This window comes from Macrosteles quadrilineatus, unplaced genomic scaffold (genome assembly GCF_028750875.1).
Source record: "Macrosteles quadrilineatus isolate MER2022 unplaced genomic scaffold, UCM_ALF_1.0 Scaffold_3__2_contigs__length_128488019, whole genome shotgun sequence".
Classification (NCBI taxonomy): Eukaryota; Metazoa; Arthropoda; class Insecta; order Hemiptera; family Cicadellidae; genus Macrosteles; species Macrosteles quadrilineatus.
In genome coordinates this window covers 126,838,664-126,857,502 of record NW_026542596.1, presented here as the reverse complement: position 1 = coordinate 126,857,502, position 18,839 = coordinate 126,838,664, and the positions used below count along the sequence as shown (strand labels likewise).

Below are 18,839 nucleotides of genomic sequence, written 5' to 3'. Positions count from 1 at the left end.
ATGGCGATTTATTCAAGGTGTTTTTCTTCCAAAATGTCGCTTGTTATTTATACAAATTTTAAAATTAGTTCTCACTTAGAATATTTGAATGTTTCAATGTTTTATTACCAGCTATAAACTTAAGAAAATGTAGGTTTATTTTAAAAGGGTTATTAAACTCTAGTTTAGTGTCCTTAAAATTTTTCATTACAATGCTTCCAACCTTTTTCTGTAGGCAAGGTTTATTAAGTGTGCATAGCAGGGTTTATATAACTGAATTATTTTGTCAATGTTTGTTGTTGTAGAGAAAATGGCTTGTTAATCTTTATTTATTTTACTGGGTTTGTAAGTTGTTTTTTTTATTACCAATGGTTTTATTACCAATGGTATATTATATTTTTTTTTTTTTTTTTTTTTGTTAATCCTTATGGGTCATCGTTTTTATAGGTAGGCTAACATTTATATAAGCTAATCGTTAATTATAATGAAATCTTGCGAAAATAGCCTATATTTAAAACATTTTTTTTTGTTAATCCTTGTTAAATTTGCCGCTTAATTAAAAAACCTATCCTGTATTAATATAAGAAGTTAGAGGTACCTTCTTGATTTTGAAATAGGCTGAATAGATAAAACTGATGACTCATATGAAACAATATATTTCCTTATAATGTTCATTTAATAGCATATTCTATTTGTTTAAAGCAATGCTTATGTGAAAGAACAATTTGACCTCTTTATGAGTCAAAACTGTTGTTCATGTACCCTTAAAATGTGATTTAATGCGTAAGGTTAATCTTACAATGTTACTGATAAGAGCATAACATAATATAATTACGATATTAACAATTTCTTAAACCACTGTTAGGGCCATCGAGTACATATTTATTTCCATGATTTTTGGACATTTTAGAATGGGAAATATTCCACTTAGATTTTCATATAAAGTTACAACATAATATTCAAGCAGCTATAAGAATTACCTACGACTGCTGAAATTATTTACATAATAGTTTGGATGATTATTAACAACACAAACATTTATCTAATCTTAAGCTGGTGTTGGAAGGATTGTATTTTTTGTTAATGCTTTATATGATATTTATGGCGTGCTAAGTTTTTTTTGTTCCTAAAAATGCCCTCTTTAAGCCAATGTATCTGTCCATAATTCTAAATATATTTTATTAGGAAATGTAGCGTTAACACAGGAATATTGGTTAATGGTTATAAATGTTTATGATGTTAGTTTAATTTGTGTAAGTTTCCATTATTATACTTGCATGGTAAACAAGTTAATTGCTGTACTGGAAGGTTTCATGTTCTAGGGTTTTATTGTGAACTGTTCTAGTATTCTACCTCCTAACAGCAGCGTTAGCGCTCAAAAGTTAGAGTTGTGGCTATTAGGTAATAATAAAGACTGTACTCATTGTTTCAATTAATTGTGATAAATAATAAACAATTTTCCTAATTATTCTGGTGTTTTATTTAACATTGTACACATATTTTTTTACAAGCGAGACTTGCTTAAGTGAGGATAATATATTTTTTAATGAACACTTAGCTAATGTTTTGAACAGGTTTGAACTATAAGAAAAAACAACATTGCTGAGGAAATAATTTAATTGAGGTTAAAAACTGACATCATTTTCAATGGAGGAACAATATTGAACTAAATTATTGATCACAAACATGGAACCAGATTGGCACCAATACTACCTTTAACTAAGACTACACTAACTTAAATCAAATAAGAACCGTTTATTCAAATGCATAGCTTGACTTAAAAAAAATAATAAAAAAAAACAAGGGTAAAACCCAAATAAAAGTAATAATTTGTAACCTCTTGTTTGGGATCAAGGGCAATGTTTGGCAAAGATATTATTTAACAATTTACAGTTAAATTGAAAGTCCACGGGTTGACTGGTATAACTAGGAGTGGGCCAATCCTAAATTCCTTAAGGATTCCTTAAAACCTTTTTATACCAGTAATTTTGAGGGATTGTCAATTCCTAATACTTTATGGTGTCTTATTTCTGGGGAAATTGTTCCAGAGAACTTCTACAAAGACGATTATGTCAAGAGACTGTTGTAGTTATTTTAAATCACTTGGTTTTCAATGTTTTCATTAAATTTTCTCTTGAATAAGAATCACAGCATTTTAAATTTATAAGTCAGCATTTTTGTATCGGAAAAGAAACTGAACTATTTTAGAACACTACATATTTTCCATAACTTATAGAATAAGTATTTACCCTGTAAAGTGGAAATTACTGGTTCTAGTCTCATATTTTTAAGAGGATTGCTATTTATTTGTGAATTGTAATTGTAGCTATCAGGTACTTGAATGGTTCACAAAACGGTGTAATTCCTTAACACTTTATCTTAGATACATCTCAAAACCAGGAATTGAAATTAATAAAATAGCATTTTCTATATTAATTTTGTAAACCGAACCAAATGAATTTTGAATTAGCATCCAGTGAACACAAATATATTGTTTTCTACATTCCTGTCAGCCTGTGAATGCAATGGTAATTTAATAATTATCCATGTATACATTGATAAATGTACAAAAATATAATAGGATAAATCTCTAGATAAAACCGTTTTGGTGGTAAGAAAGGGGATTTATTCTAAATATTTACGAACAATTATTGTTTGTGTGCACCATAATATTATTTCTACAGTCTAACTAAAAGATTTTCAGTACTGTGCTATGTTAATGCAATTTATTTTGTAGAGTAGGATTCCTCTACTAAGGTTAACAAAATCATGTTTAAACATGAAATATCATACACATTAATTAACAATTAAGAAATAGTATATTTCATCACTAGGGCATAAAGTGACTCTTTTTGACTCCAGCTCAAGTTTCACAAAGTCTTGGTCGGAAAATGAGTGAGCGTTGAAAAGAACCGGTGCCTGTATGATTAACTATATTTTTGTCATATTGCAATATTATTTAACAAACTAAGTTAGAAAACTAAAATACTTTTCATGTAAAGATAACATCTCAAAACGACTTCTGTGTTTTCAATTTTGCTAATGCAAACAAGCAGCTAATTGGTAAATGATTCAATCATTTAGTCTATTATGATTGAATTCTTTGATCAAAATTATCAAGCAAGATGAAAATTCAAATAACAATCCATGAATATGACACTATTGTATTTCTTAAAGAAATCTCAATAAAGAAAATTGATTGATTGATTGATAGTGTAAATTATACTACAGTAGAGAGTCAAAAATCCGAACCAATTGGGACCGTAGGTAGTTCAGATTACCGATTTGTTCGGATTTTCAAACATAGACTAGAAATGCCTAATAGACACATACTTAGGCCTAGTGATGTAAAATTCCCGGGAATTTAATATCGAGGAAATATTCCCAGGGAATATTGCCGGCAATATTCCCAAAATTCATAAATTCCCGGGAATTTATTTTTAATTAGCAAGGTAGGTTTAAAAACTGTTACTTAATAGTTAAAAGCCATAATTATAAGGTTAAATCAATCACAAAAACTGAAATAGGCTATATTATAATACAAAGTTTTATTCATCATTGCCTCCAGGATTGATTATTGACAATATAAATAGGTTACATACCTTACGTCGTCAATCCTAAAATTAGTCTATGGCGACTAGTTTCGAAACATCAAGGTTTCATTCATAAGAGGCAAGAGGCTCGACAATGAAACCTTGATGTTTCGAAACTAGTCGCCATAGACTAATTTTAGGATTGACGACGTAAGGTATGTAACCTATTTATATTGACAAAGTTTTAATTGAAATAAATAACTGGGAATTTATAATTTTATAAGCTAAATTGCTCAAATCGGTCACTGTGGTAGTTTGTTTTAAATAAAACACAAACAATCTATTTTCAAAAAATTTTGATTTCATACAACTAGTGTAACTGTTGCTCGAATTCAAGCTATTGCTAAGTATTACAGGTGTTATTTTAAAAAGAATAAAAGTCATAATTTCTGATGACTTTAAAAGATTCGCCTCAAGAATTATGGAAATACTCAAGATCTATATAACAGAGATCGATATAATCAACATTTCTTGTAAAATATCTTATCATTTTTCGCAAAAGCTGATCTTGTTTTTTAGTGTTTTCTACAAATAGCCTTACACCTAGCCGCATTAGGTAGTCCATAATAATGACTATAAATTCTTAAAAAACATTATTTCTATTTCTTCTCCTTGGTGGTGTTCTACGACTTTCCTACGTTTCCATAGTTTGCAAATCGGCTCTTTCAATTATTACTAAGAAATGCAGCACAGTGTTAATTCAGTTTTCTTTTAGCGAATTTCCCTATAGGGAAGTAGCTATTACCGTAGTTGGCAAGGTAAGACCAACGAGCACATAATATGATAAGACCTGGAGCCGGAACCGATATACTTTTTAGTTTTGATGTCCTTAGAGGCCAAAAACACTGTTTGTTCAAATTTTTATGTCCGTAAATGACATGTATATATGGCGGACATATATATACACGGACATATGTAGCCTATAGCCTATATGTCAGTGAACGTGGTAGCTTGAGTTATTTTTCTCCGATTTTGATTAAATTTGGTTTGAGGATGTATGGCGGGATAAACTTAAATGAGTTAGCAAACCAGCATGATCGGACCATGGGAACACGGTTTTATGGAGTAAAAAATGGTTTTTTCTTATTTTTTACCCTCAAAACAAAAAATTTCCCAATTTATCTCTAGACCATTTTAACGTACTAAAAAACAAATAGCCTAATTTAGTAAACCAAAATGTTTTTGTACGGTTATTGTTTATTGAGAAAATTCAAAAAATAGCAAATTTAAAATTCCCATGCTATTCTTATGGAGAATATTGTAAAATGTTGTAGTTTGCTTGTTTATGGAAATATTTTAATCAAACTTGGCACATTTATTTATTTTATTTAAGGCCGACCTTCTTCCGCATCGCAGTCATGATCTTCCATTTTAATCTTGTGGAGGAATACAAAACTTTAAGGGGCCCCAGGACCTCACTTTCTAATTATTTCCCTAAAAAAAGTTTCCTGCACAGCTTCACATTACGCTCTTTCCAATGACACCAAAAACATATCAATCGGTTCAGTAGTTTCAGAGGAGTAGGCCTAATTGTCACAAAAAACCTGCTTGCATATTAAATAAGTATATATAGATAATCAGAAACAAACATAACCTAGTAAATACACAGGAAATAAAAATATTATTTGAAAAACAATTAATTTAGTGTATTAAATCAAGACTGCATATTAAAAACGAAAAGGTTAGATGGGAAATACTGAAATTACATACGGTATTTGCTTTCCGTATTTTTTTTATGTTTCCTAGTCACTGTCACTTTCTATGTCAATTATATTTCCTTCGTCCTTCTCGTCATCTACATCTCCAAATCCACAAAAATCGTCTTCATTGTTACTTGTCAAGTCAATCTCATCCTCATCCCCTTCTTCGATTGTGAGAAGGGACAAGATGTCTTCATTTTCTTCCTGTCCTGTTTCCTCTGGGTTGCCTTCTGCTTGCTTACTCTCTCTTAGAGGTTGAGCATTCATGAGTTTCCAGTTGTAAGAAAGAACTGTCAGTTTTGCTGCTCGCTCAGATAAAAGTCTGTTTCTTTTCTTGGAATGCAATAATTAAAATCCATTCAGTTTCATAAATTCCAAAAATATTTTACAGGAATGTACATGGAATGACAATTCTTAGATTTAAATGTAAGAAATTACTATAGGTAACATAGTTTTAAGGTTCTTTAACCGTCAATATGTGTTAAAACGTTCAGAATTTTAAAATTTTCATAAATTCCCAATTTTTGGGAATATTCCCAGTTTTGGGCCAAAAAAATATTCCCGGCAATATTCCCATTTTATAAGTTCCCTCCCACTGGGAATATTCCCGGCCCACATCACTACTTAGGCCTACAGTATTAAAAATACAGTTCTAGGATACAGTCAATGAAATAAAAATAATGATTTTTGTACTTAGGTATTTTTGTTATATAACTGTAGAGCTTATACATTGGAAACGAACAAAACAGACTGGCTCGGCATGTTCACTCATTTCCCTGCCAGGCGCCGACTGTTTGGCTCGTGAAATTGTAAAACATCTGTTGTCTCTATACTACTAATTCTAGCAATGTACTAGTTCTATGCTAATGTGTAATTCAATTTTTTTAAATGCTCAGGAGCGGTTCAGATTTTTGACGTTCAGATTTTCGACTCTCTACTGTATCAATATATTGTCAAGAATGCAACAATAAACTGCAGCTGATTAAATCAATCGATAAATAATTATGATTGCTATTATCAAGCCCTAGGGACTAATATGGTTTTTTTATCCCTAGGGGGTTAAAGTACTACTTTAGACCTGGAAGGCATCTATTAAATATGGCTGTTTTTGCTGCAATATGGCAAAAAAGATTTTAAGGTATTGAAATAAATAGAGAATCACAAATGCACAGTCTATAATCATGTGATTAAACTTCATACAATTTGAAAACAAATCATATAATATCTTGAATTGTCAAAATTTTCCTTAATTTCAAGAAACAATAAAAAAAACATGGTTTTAACATATTTCGGTGCATTATACTAAAATTAGAGATTTGATTGTCAGATTTTATCTACAATTTTGTAAAATGAAATTAAACTTGCAGTATAATAATCAGGTTTTAGTGGTACATATTTAGTTTTAAAAATCAGACATGCCACTATATGTAATTCAATTGAATAAATATGGCGGTTAGCGGCTCAGTGGTGGAGACAGCACTGTGGGTCCGCGTCCCAGAGGCGTCATTCCAATATTATACTGTACCAGCTCATCCCCCCCCCTCCAACTTTACTTTTTAGGATGCTAGCTCTAGCCCAGAACTGTTTTACACATTACTTCAAGCTATACCTAGAGGGGGGGCATTGTCACGTAGATAAAATGCATTGATTTTTGGGATCTAGCCCTGACCAAAGCTTGCACTGGTTCTACCGAGACGAGCTCGTTCCTTTCTTCGCTTCTTATATTCCAGGCACAGGCCTATGTGGACAAGCAAATGTAAGAATAAAAAAGCCGTAGGCTAAACTTATTTTAACCTGTTAAAAAATTAAGAAATATCCGTCCAGTTTGACCAGTCTAACGACAGTTTTAACTCTTTAACTGTTTAACATTCATACACTTGTGCAAGTTACAACTGCAACAGGTTAAGTTTTACATACAATAATATTAAGTAGTTAACATTTGCTGATCCATAAATACAATCTAATACAGTATTCACAAGATATACAAATTCACTTAACCTTATCATTCTCAAGTTTATTATAAATAAATATGGTACCTCAACTTAACATTTGGAAAAATGTCTCATTGTCTAAATACTGTTTTAACTTGCGCGAATAACATAACTTTAAAAACCTTAAACAAAAATGTCAATGTCTTTAGCAACTAATTGTAGAACCAGATGGTTTGCAGCATACAATGGAGTTGTAAGTGACTTGGTCTTTAAGTGCAGTCTGCAGCCCTTGGGTTTCACTGCATTGTAGAAGAACCAGCATGTATCTGAAGAGGACTTATCTGAAAAAAAAAAAAATATATCATTGCTAAAAGATCTCTGGTTCTAAATGCTTTAAGCATAAAAGACCTATACTGACCAAGTGATTTTTTTTTAAAAAAGCTAGGCTCGTATTAGCTGGATTGAAAACCTCAGGCTCGCACACCTCTACTATGCAGAGTAAGAAGCATACCTAGCTAGGGTTGCGTCTATCTGCGTAATCCACGGGATTATCAGTTTCAGCTTCCGCCTGTAGTTGGTGTCCTTGCTGATGGGGTTGTGGTCCAGATACACGGTCACCAGCTTCTTGTTGTTAGCCAAGACGTCCAAAGAGTTCCAATCAGTCACGTTGTTGTCGTTGAGCTGAAACATCCACCAAACTTGTCATACAACATATAAACAACAACAGAAGTCCAATCCGACACGATGAACAAAAAACTTAACACACTCAAAACATAAGAATATCCCACTGTCACTGACAGCATTTTAAACTAGTGGAGGAATAAGTTGAAGAGAAAAATACCGTTTTGAATATAAAATAGACATTTAAACACGACACGAACACGAATACGAGACATTTGTCTCGTCACACGGATGCATTAACACGAATGCGAGACATTTGTCTCGTCACACGAATGAAATAACACAAATACGAGACATTTGTCTCGTCACACGAATGAAATAACACAAATACGAGACATTTGTCTCGTGTTTAAATGTCTATTTAATTATTTTCGTGTGAACAATATGACGCTCTTCGTATGAAGAAAGAGACCCGTCCTTGTACAGCCTGATGATGATACTAGTTGTGTTTACAACAACGTTGGATTGCTTAATATCAGGTATTTGAACCTTTGTTAATACCGAGTTTGTATTGACTACAGTGTATACTAGGTCCTGTGCATAAAAGTTGTGTTTTTAATTTTCTAATTCAAATTTTTTAAGTTTCTAATTGGGATGGACAACTATTATAATTTTAGGTAAAATGGACTTTTTCAACAAAGTGTTTTGAATACCCTATGTTTCGGAAGGTAAGGAAACTCATCCCGTTTTCAAGTAACCTAAATATCTATATCTTAACTTAAAAACCCTATCTACCATAACTATCTTTTCTTTTTCCTCTCATATGCAAAAAACCCTCCAAACACGTAGCCTAGTCAAAACACTTAGCATAGTCCTTTTTACCTCAAGTTGACTCTCAGTAACTTTTCTTGTAAAGAATGATTTGTAATATGCATACTTTATGGGTTATAATAAGTAGAATTCCTTGAATTTCAGAAACAACCAGTTGGTAGCTAAGTAAATCATGAGAGTGTATAAAATAATGCTTTATTCAATTTCAATTATTTTGGTAAATAAATCTTTTTTTCACCACACTATGATGTTTTTGGCTGTATTACATACGTTAATTGGTGGCTTAAAGTTACGTTTTGCTGGCCATGCCAGCTGTCATCGTAATTTGGGGACCGAGCAGGTTTTTACAGCCCGGGGCCGCAAAATCAGCTGTCCGCTTACTTACTTAAAACATGAATGCATTTTAAATACACAATCAAAATCCATAGCATTGCAATAGAATTGTGTTATTGATTCCTCAAATTATTTCTTCACATAATCTTAAAGTTGTAGTTGTGTTGACTATCAGTGTGCATTAATAAAGTGGTGAATAGTTGTAATAGGGTATAGTGTGGTGAAAAATAGCGTTTGCACCACGGACCGAAATGGTTTTGCTGCTCTCGATCAATTTAAGTTCTAGACTTTGTCTCGAATCGAGCCGGCAAAACCTCATTTTCGGCCCTAGGTACAAAATATACTATTTTAAATAACTTTTCCACAGTTGCTTCCAATTTATGAAATTGAAAATGAAAAAGTGAATAAATTAATTTTGTAACAATTTCTTATCAACGTGTAATACGCACCCAGAACTCCTCTAGTAACTCAAGATGGCTGATGTTCTCAACTGACGTGATTTTGTTCTGCGCCAAGTCCAGTGTGGTCAGTTTGGTGTTGTTCTCCAAGTTCTCGATCTTTGTGATTCCATTCTCTGAGAGGTAAAGTTCTTCCAGTTCAGTGAGCTTGTCCAATCCGCTGATCTCTGTCAGCCTATTGGCCTGCAAAAATATGCTTATTCTTATTTGATTGATGTACACTATTTTTACACTGCAATTTTCTCGGTAGGCAGGTGGTCGTAGTGTTCGCCCAAGGGTTCAAACCAGAGAGGGATTGCTTTTTGACCCCGTTAGCATTTTTCATCAATTAACAATAACAATGCTAACAAAGTTCGACATTAAATAGTGACAAAAGGCAACAATTTTGGACAAAAATGTAAAAAACACCACAGATGTAAACAGACACATCATGAGAGCAGTGTGTAGGTGAGGCCAAGTACAAATGGCCATGTGAGTAAAAGTAAGTAAGTATCTACAAGATTGAGGTTTAAGGTATTCAAATTACACACACATGTGTATTATTTTTCTTCTTTTCTCATTTTTGATGAGACATTTTTGTGTTATTCTAATGTGAATATAAATATAGGACAAGCCTGGCATACAAATTCTCTGTAGCTTTATTGCAAACTATGACAAGAAGAGTGAGGAAAACAAAAACAATATAAACTTGTAAGTATTGTAAACCTATTTGCAATAGATTAGCGACGTATATTGAAGATAAATTTGTATGGATTTAAGATTGAAGGTAAATACAAAGTGAATTGGGGACAATTTAATTAAACCCATGTCAACTTGATTGGCATTATTGGAAACGACTCATTGACACTGTTAGTTGTCTCAGCAAGCTCACTAATTGGTTTTTGAACTCGACAGCTTTAGCCCTGTGACCAATACAAGCTTTTCCTCAACAGAACCTAAATTCATCAGAGGGATCAATGTTTTATGATTAAACCTGTTTGCGCAATATGGCATAATCCTGGGAGCAAAATATGCTCAACAGGGTGCTGTACTGTTTAAATCTATTAACTAAAAATTTGCATACATAATCTTTAAGGGTGTTTGGTCAAAAATTTGATCTCAGATTTTTTGTTATTGTTCAATTATACTAAAAGTTAGAGATATATGAGAAATATTTTTTTATGTTGAATATTAAGGGAGATATGGAGCTTGAAAGTAGTCAATTTGTCATATTTTGGTACCAATTCACAGGGGGAATGGGTAATGTGACTCTCACCAAAATTGGCGTTCATGTGTGAAAAAATAAGATAATGATCACTAGCTACTTAAAATTAAAATTTTTTAACTTTTTAAATATTTTTATTATTTTTATAGAATATAACGGGGCTTTTTTAGGGGCTATAGAATATAACGATACATGTATTCTGTTAATGATACATGATGTTAATAATTACATAATGTTAATGTATTTTATAGCCCTGGTGTGAGTGTAGACACTCTCGACGGGTAGTGCGCTGCCAGCGCCAAGGCATCAAAGGTACGAATTCACAGCCCAAACGAGTTAACATATCGCATAAAAAAATCCATCATATAGATGAATTTTACCCAAAGACAAACAGCTATTTTTAAATTATTAAAAAAACTTTTAAATATTTTTTAGTTTTATGGAAAAAAATAAATTGTAAAAGTTAAAAAATTTTAATTTTAAATAGTAGCTAACGATTATTATCTAATTTTTTTCACACCTGGACGCCAATTTTTGTGAGAATCGCATTACCCATTCCCCCTGTGAATTGGTACCAAAATATGACAAATTTACTACTTTCAAGCTCCATATTTCCCTTAACCAACCCTTTCCGAGTGTCCATAGTTGAGGCCTTAATGTCGGCCTATTTTTGGCGCATTTGCAAGGTTTTATTAAAACGGATCTGAGAAGCTTAAAACAATGTTAATTCTACTGTTCTATATACCATTTTGTTTGGAAAATCATGGGCTTCAATATCATACATAAAACATAAAGAACATTTGTTTCAAAAAATTTTTTTAGGTAAAAAAAATATTTTGGAAAATTTAAAAAAAAAAAAAATAAGTTCGCGCTCAATGAAATTGTATAAATTATAGGCCTATAAATATTTGAAAATAGCCACTTTGTTCTACATTTTATGAGGATTACAAATATATAATAATATAAGGAAGTAGATTTGCAAATAAATAATTTATGGGCAAAAAACAGATTTCAGTACATAGCGTTTAGCTAAAAACTATTAACCCCTGTCAGCAGCACTACAAATAAGACACATTTAGACACAGAAAAAACTAAAGACCATTCATTTACAGTTGTTAAAAGTAGAAAATCAAAACTTACAAAAGATATCATTCCACAAGATAGAAATGTTAATTTTATCTCCAAAAATCAATATGAGGTGCTATCAGTAGAAGAAGAAGAAAATAGTCCAAAAGAGCAGTTAGTATATGCGTCGTCACCAAGAAGAAAGAAGAAGCTCCTTATCTGTGCAGGTAGTCATGGAAGAGACCTTGCTTGGAATCTGAACCAAATTCAACGTACATATGAAGCTGTGGGATTTGTCCGACCAGGTGGTCACACATTCCAAGTTCTCAACAACCACAACATCGAAGAAGAAAAATTGGGAAAAGAGGATGGTCTAGTGATTCTTTGTGGCACCAACGATGTGGCAATAAATAATGCTCAAGATGCAGTGAGGAACATCGAGTCAGTTCTAGGCAAAATAACAGGTACTGGATCCAAAACTGTTGTAGTTGACATACCAAATAGGTATGACCTGGTGGATTGGTCCTGTGTAAACCAGGAGGTGAAAAAGACTAACTGTGCACTTAAAGAAATGTGTAAAAGTTTTGAAAATGTGAGTTTGGTTGAGGTTAGCAAAGCAGAAAGACATTTACACACCCAACATGGCATGCATCTTAATAAGAGAGGCAAGGTGTGGCTAGCAACTCAAATAGCCAAAGCCCTGGACAACATAAAGGAGCAAGAGCCCAAACCAGCCCCAAGGACCGGCACAGAAAAATCAACAGATGACATTGTGATGACACCGGAGAACAGCACCCAAGCTTCCGAAGACAACACAAGGCCAGCGGGAAACTCACCTTCCCAGACGCCGATCCACTCCAGGTAGACCTACCCCTGCATTGTACCAGAGACTTAAGTGTATACCATTTAAATATACAATCTATTCGTAATAAGGTAGAAGCTCTAGAATTATGGTTAGACAAATACCCCTTTGATATATTGACAATAAACGAACATTGGCTTGGTAAAGAGGAATCAACACTGTACATACCGGCTGGCTATGCATTAGGTAGCATATTCTGTAGGAATGTGCAATTAACTAGGGGTGGAAGCGCAATTTTTGTTAAGAATGCTATTGATTTTTAACTGATAGACATTGAAAGGTTCTGTGTTGATCTTTGCTTTGAGGCAGCAGCTATAATTTTGTCAAAGATTAATGTCATTGTTGTTGTAGTTTATCGTACTCCTAAGTCAGATACCAATACATTTTTTCATAATTTGGAGTATCTCCTAGAATTTTTAAATGAAAAGTTTGTAAACTTAAAACTGATTTTAACTGGAGACTTTAATATAGACATAAAAAAAGAATCTAATGAATGTTGCTGTTTTCTTGATTTACTTAGATCCTTGAATTTGTATTGTTTAAATGACCAAAGCACAAGACAAGAAGCTTGCTTGGATAATATAATAACAAACCTTGATAGGTCAAGCATAGTGTGCCGAGTATTGGAACCTAATTTGTCTGACCATGCTGGTGTGTCTGCAGTTTTTTTTAACTGGGGAGTAGGCCTAATGGATAAAAGTACTGTAAAAAATGCATTTGTATTGAAAAGAGTGCTTTCTGCTAGCTCAGTTTTAAAGTTTAAAGAAATATTGTCACAATTCAACTGGTCACAGCTTAAACAATACAACAACGTTGACCAAGCTTTTGAACACTTTTTATTTGTTTTGACTACTTCTTTAGAAGAATGCTGTAAAATTAGGAAAATAAAAAATAATAAATCTAAAAGGTCAAAAATCACATGGTTTACACCAGAGTTAAAGAACATTAGAGACTTCATTGTTACTTTATATGATATGTATAAGTTGTCAATAGGTGGTGAAAATGAACAAAGGCATAAACATATCTATAATGAAGCAAAAAGAAAATATAGGGCCAAAATTAAAGAAGCCAAAATATCTGCAAATGACAATTACATAAAACATTCTAAGAATAGCTGTAAAGCTGCTTGGGATATAATAAAGGTTGAGTCTAATCGTTCTAAAGTTAAACAAGAAGTGCCTGTGAGCACTAATGCTTTTAATGACTATTTCATAAGCTCTGTTTCACATACAACGATAAATAATACTGCAGCCATTGACTTAGTAGATAATTATATTTCTAGTTGTAATGGAGGAATCAATTATTTTAAGTGGCAAAGCATTGATCATAGCAAAGTGTTAAAGAGTGTCTCTAAGTTAAGTTCATCCCAAAGTGAAGATTATTATGGGTTTTCCAACAAATTGTTAAAAGAAGTAATTGGGGAACTTGTAGACCCTTTGACATTCTTGTTCAATATGATGTTGGATCATGGTGTGTTTCCTCAGGCATTAAAAGTTACAAAAATAGTTCCAGTTTATAAAAAAGGGGAGAGATCACATCCATCTAGTTATCGGCCAATCTCTCTAATACCTATATTTAGTAAGGTTTTTGAAAGTTGTGTGAAGGACCAACTTAGTTTATTTTTTAGTAGTAATGGTTTGCTATGTAAAGATCAATTTGGGTTCCTTAAAAACTTGAACACAACCAAAGCCATAGAAACAATAGTAGAGAATGTTTTGGAAAACTTTTAAAATAAATATTTATCATCTGCAACTTTAATAGATCTCACAAAAGCTTTTGACACAATCTCCCATGAATTAATTGTAAGTAAATTGTGTAGTTATGGAATAAGGAACTTTGAACTACAGTTGATATCTTCTTACTTAAGTAACAGAAAGCAAATGGTTGTAAAAGATCAAGAACATTCTGATTTCAAAACAATTCAGGTAGGGGTCCCTCAAGGATCGGTATTGGGCCCTTTCCTATTTATAGTTGCAGTAAATGATTTTGCCTACAATATGCCATGTAAAGCAGTATTATATGCCGATGACACCACTCTTCTGAATCAAAGCAATGATTTAAATGGTTTATTAATTGAAGAAAATAATTCAATGATAGCAGCTGAGGAATGGTTTAAAGTTAATGGGTTACTTGTTAATAATAGTAAAACAGAAAACATTGTATTCTCTTTAAATAAATCTATAAATGAAGGCATTAAACCAGTAAAACTATTAGGATTATACCTAGATAGCAGACTTGACTGGAAATCTCAAATAAATCAGCTGTGTAGAAAACTATCTAGAGTTACTTGTTTACTTAGAAAATTAAAAAATTGTGTTAGTTCCTCAATGTTAGTTACAGCTTACTATACTTTTTTTAATTCCCATTTAATGTATGGAATAACACTTTGGGGTAATAGCTCATGCTACGCACCATAAAGCTTTCTATAGACTTTCATTAACTTAGGCCTACAAAATTCCTTTGGCTATTAAGTTAGCCCACATTGAACTCAAAGTCATTTCTTTCTTAATAAAGATAATTCCTAATTTGTGTTTTATTTTTGTCTAATGAGGTAAGTCTTTGTCTTAATCTTATAATTATTAATTATTTTAAGAATAAATAGATTTGGTAAGTTACAATATATAATTTATTAATGAAATACAAATATAAGATAAGTTATTGGTTGAATTAGCTACAGGGTAAGTTAACAATGGTAAATTTTCAAAATGGTGGGGTTCCAAAGTGGATGAAAAGATTCTCTAGGCTTAGGCCTATATTGGGTTGGTTTCTTCTTAAGTACTAATTAATTTTCAAATAGATGACCTCATAATCTCAGGGAGGGGTGGTCGTGCCGGTTCGAATGATATATTAGGCTTCTTTAAAATGTAGATAATTTAATTTAGTTATTATTCTGAAATACTAGGTTCGTGATGCTATTAATATAATAATGTTAATGTCCAAAGAAAGATTCCAAATGGTTTCACTGAATTTAATGAAATAAAATAAAATTTGAAGATTAAATTTTGAATAAAAGTTCAATTTGAAATATGTATATATCTTGATGAGTTAAGATAATTGGGCCTATTAGGCTATGCTGATTAAATGTTCAATGAAGATTAAATTTGTCCTTAGTTAAACAAGATGGATGATGGTTACCAAATTTGGAGTGTCTTTTCTGTCTTCACCTTTGTAGCATTAAGTATGTAGTAAATGGAATAGGGGTTCGTTAAAATTTGATACTCTTCAAGGCACTTGTCCAATACTTTTGGATGATAAGAAATTTAAAATTTAGATTATATTTTAGGATTATGAATTTAATCTAAATCAAACACAATGTCCAATAAATGATGTTCACACTGTGAAGAGTTGGCAGGATCTGGGGAGAGGCAATGGTAGAAGCTCAGGAAGTCCATGTCCATTGTTGAAATGATGTACAGCTGGTTAATTCACATAAATGACACTTGCCACAGTAATTTTGATTTTCTTTGGATAATTTTGAAAAGTGATACTATATTTAAGATTTTATTACTATATTGCAATTTTCTTACAATTATATATTATTCTAAATAAATGATTATTGTTGGTTTTTGATAAGTACAGGATAGGTATGGAGAGAATTGGCATAAATATTATATTGTAACATAAAAAGAGATGATGTTTCTGTGGGGTGATGGGATATTATATAACATTGAACAAAATTTGATAAAATAACACATTAACAAGGAGAAACATATTAAATAACTGAAAATACATTATCAGGGGCATTAACAGACATTATGAGAGAAAATATACAAAATAAAAGAGAAATTAATGTTAATGATGAATGAATGACATGTAATATTACACTCAGATTCTGAAAAAGCATTTATATGGCAAAAAAAAGCAATTAGGATAATGGCAAACATTCCTGACGGAGAGTCATGTGTTCCACATTTTAAAGAATTCCAAATAATGACTCTTCCGTGTTTGTATGTATATTTTAGCTTAGTTAGTGTTAAGGGAAACTTAAATAGCTATAGTTTTAGAAGTGAATTTCACAAATATAATACTAGACGGAACTATTTACTTGATTGCATATCTATAAAACTAGAAAAATCTAAAAAAAAACCATTTGTTTATGAAAGTCAAGCTTTTTAACAAGCTGCCAAAAGAAGCCTGGACTGTGAACCTAAGCAGATTCAAAATAACTCTGTCAAAGTGGTTAAAAGAAAATGTTTTTTATTCTGTTAACGAATTTTTGGCCTGTGATATTAGTACATTAAGATTTTAACTTAATTAGATAGTGATTTTGTACTTGTAGCTGTTTTTTCAGTGTCTATATCTATATGTCTTTTTTGATTTATTATTTTATATTTGTCCATATTGCACATTTGATGTCTTATAATACTGTATTTGACTTTGTCTATTGCCATGTGACAATAAAATTCTTGATTCTTGAATGCATAGCCTAACCATAGCTAGGAATCTGGCTGATAATTTACATCAATATCACTACCTACTTCTTCAGGATCATCAACCAGCCCTTCAAAATCACTTAAATCTTCTTATAATGCACCACGTATATCACTACTTTTGATTTTTAACACTAAAACAATGATAAACGTAATAAAACACATCAGTCATCGGTCCGAGGGTAACCTAGCTGTTTACAGATACGCACGTCAGCTGTCTGCTACAATTACAATTGGCTCGGAGAACATAAAGCGCTTAGAGACAGACCTCTGGAGAAAGCGTAGAATATAACGAAAAGAACGATACCTAACTCGATCCAGTTCAATCCGATTCAGTCAGTCATAGAGCCTTCGCCGTAAACGATGTTCGTGCGTCGAAAAATCGACGCGTGACACTACACAAAGTGTGTCGCGCGTCGATTTTTCGACGAGTGACGCTAGGAGGGTTAATATTCAGCATTCACGAGAAACATTCCGCTTCCTAACGGTTGGAAAACACAATTTCGTTCCCACACACGGGTCAAACGCCTAACCACGACTGCCGGATCAGCTGAACTTGGAGGAGGACGGGCGGGGGTAGGTGAAGTGTCCATTGTTGGTAAGCCATTCCTGTTTCTGGCCTTATCTCGTAGTCCCTCTAATTTGTCTTTAATATCGTTTAAATGCACCGTGGTGACATCCACCCATGTTCTATTTTTTTGTATTGAGTTATGTGTATATTAGTTTTGCATGAATATCTGAAAAAAGCCCAACTTGATATGCAAACAACCTGCTGTTCTGATTATAATAATGTTTCAACTGACTACTGTAAAAGATCCCCGTCCTTAGAACGGGCACACTGCTAGTTACAACTATAACACAACTTACCTGAAAACTAACACACGTTAATTTTGTTAGCGTATGTATATTTTCAATTTTTGTGATTTTGTTCTTTCCTAGGTAAAGTTTTTCCAGGTTATCAAGACCTTCTAGATTTTCAACAACCTGGAAAAATAAAATAAATTTTAGATCCAAAATAAAACTTTTACAGCAGTAACAATTGGAAAGCAACAGTAACAGTTTTAAGTTATTTTAAAACTATTTTTTCTATTTTTAATCATGTCCTAATGTTTCTTAATTTTATAATGTTATTTATTAGCGAATTTCCCTATAGGGAAGTAGCTATTACCGTAGGTGGCACGGTAAGACCTAGACCCGGGACCGATTTACTTTTTCATTTTGATGTCCCCAGAGGCCAAAAACACCATTCGTTCAAATTTTTATATATGTATATATATATATATATATATATATATATATTTGTTGTAAACTTGTTCACTTATGAGGGCTACTAAGTAATTAATAAATAATATGTAAAATAACATGACAGGGTTGCCACCAAAGTGAGATAAAAAAATTCATGCACAATTCAAGGTTTTCATTGGTAGTTTTGAAAAATTCATGGGGTATATGCTCGCACAATTTCACCATAAAAGAGTGTTGCCTAGTTCAGAATTGTACATTAATTTATCGACAATATATAGTTTTGTGTGCTACTATCAAATAAAACACATTTCATGCGTTTATTTTAGAGTTAAAAATAAGAATTTAATATAATTTATCCAGTCTAAAAAAAGTAAAATCACAGATGAAAAAGGATATTAATAAAAATCTTGTGTGTGATAATACGATGTAATTATTTAAAAAATTGAAACATCTGATTTAACAACATCATAGGCCTAATGATAAATTCAAACGTTAGAAGAAATAATAAATAAAAAAATAAGTCGGATTGGTAGTTAGGTCTAGGCCTAACCTAAAAAACATTGCATCTAAACATAAAAGGTTTAACT

The 18,839-nt window shown here is 32.2% G+C and overlaps 1 protein-coding gene across 4 annotated transcripts in view; it reads right to left on the bottom strand.

Annotated features, from left to right (window-relative positions):
* Nucleotides 1-5,794: 5,794 nt before the first annotated feature.
* Nucleotides 5,795-18,839, bottom strand: part of LOC128989856 (protein phosphatase 1 regulatory subunit 7) — a 28,380-nt gene continuing 15,335 nt past the window's right edge. For all 4 annotated transcript variants that reach the window (XM_054411937.1, XM_054411938.1, XM_054411939.1 and 1 more), the window contains 4 exons: nt 17,875-17,991; nt 9,438-9,629; nt 7,715-7,884; nt 5,795-7,544 (listed from right to left, as the gene is read on the bottom strand). In XM_054411937.1, coding sequence (XP_054267912.1) covers nt 7,541-7,544; nt 7,715-7,884; nt 9,438-9,629; nt 17,875-17,991 — 483 coding nt within the window. In that variant the 3' untranslated portion in view covers nt 5,795-7,540. The remainder of the gene's footprint in view (nt 7,545-7,714; nt 7,885-9,437; nt 9,630-17,874; nt 17,992-18,839) is intronic.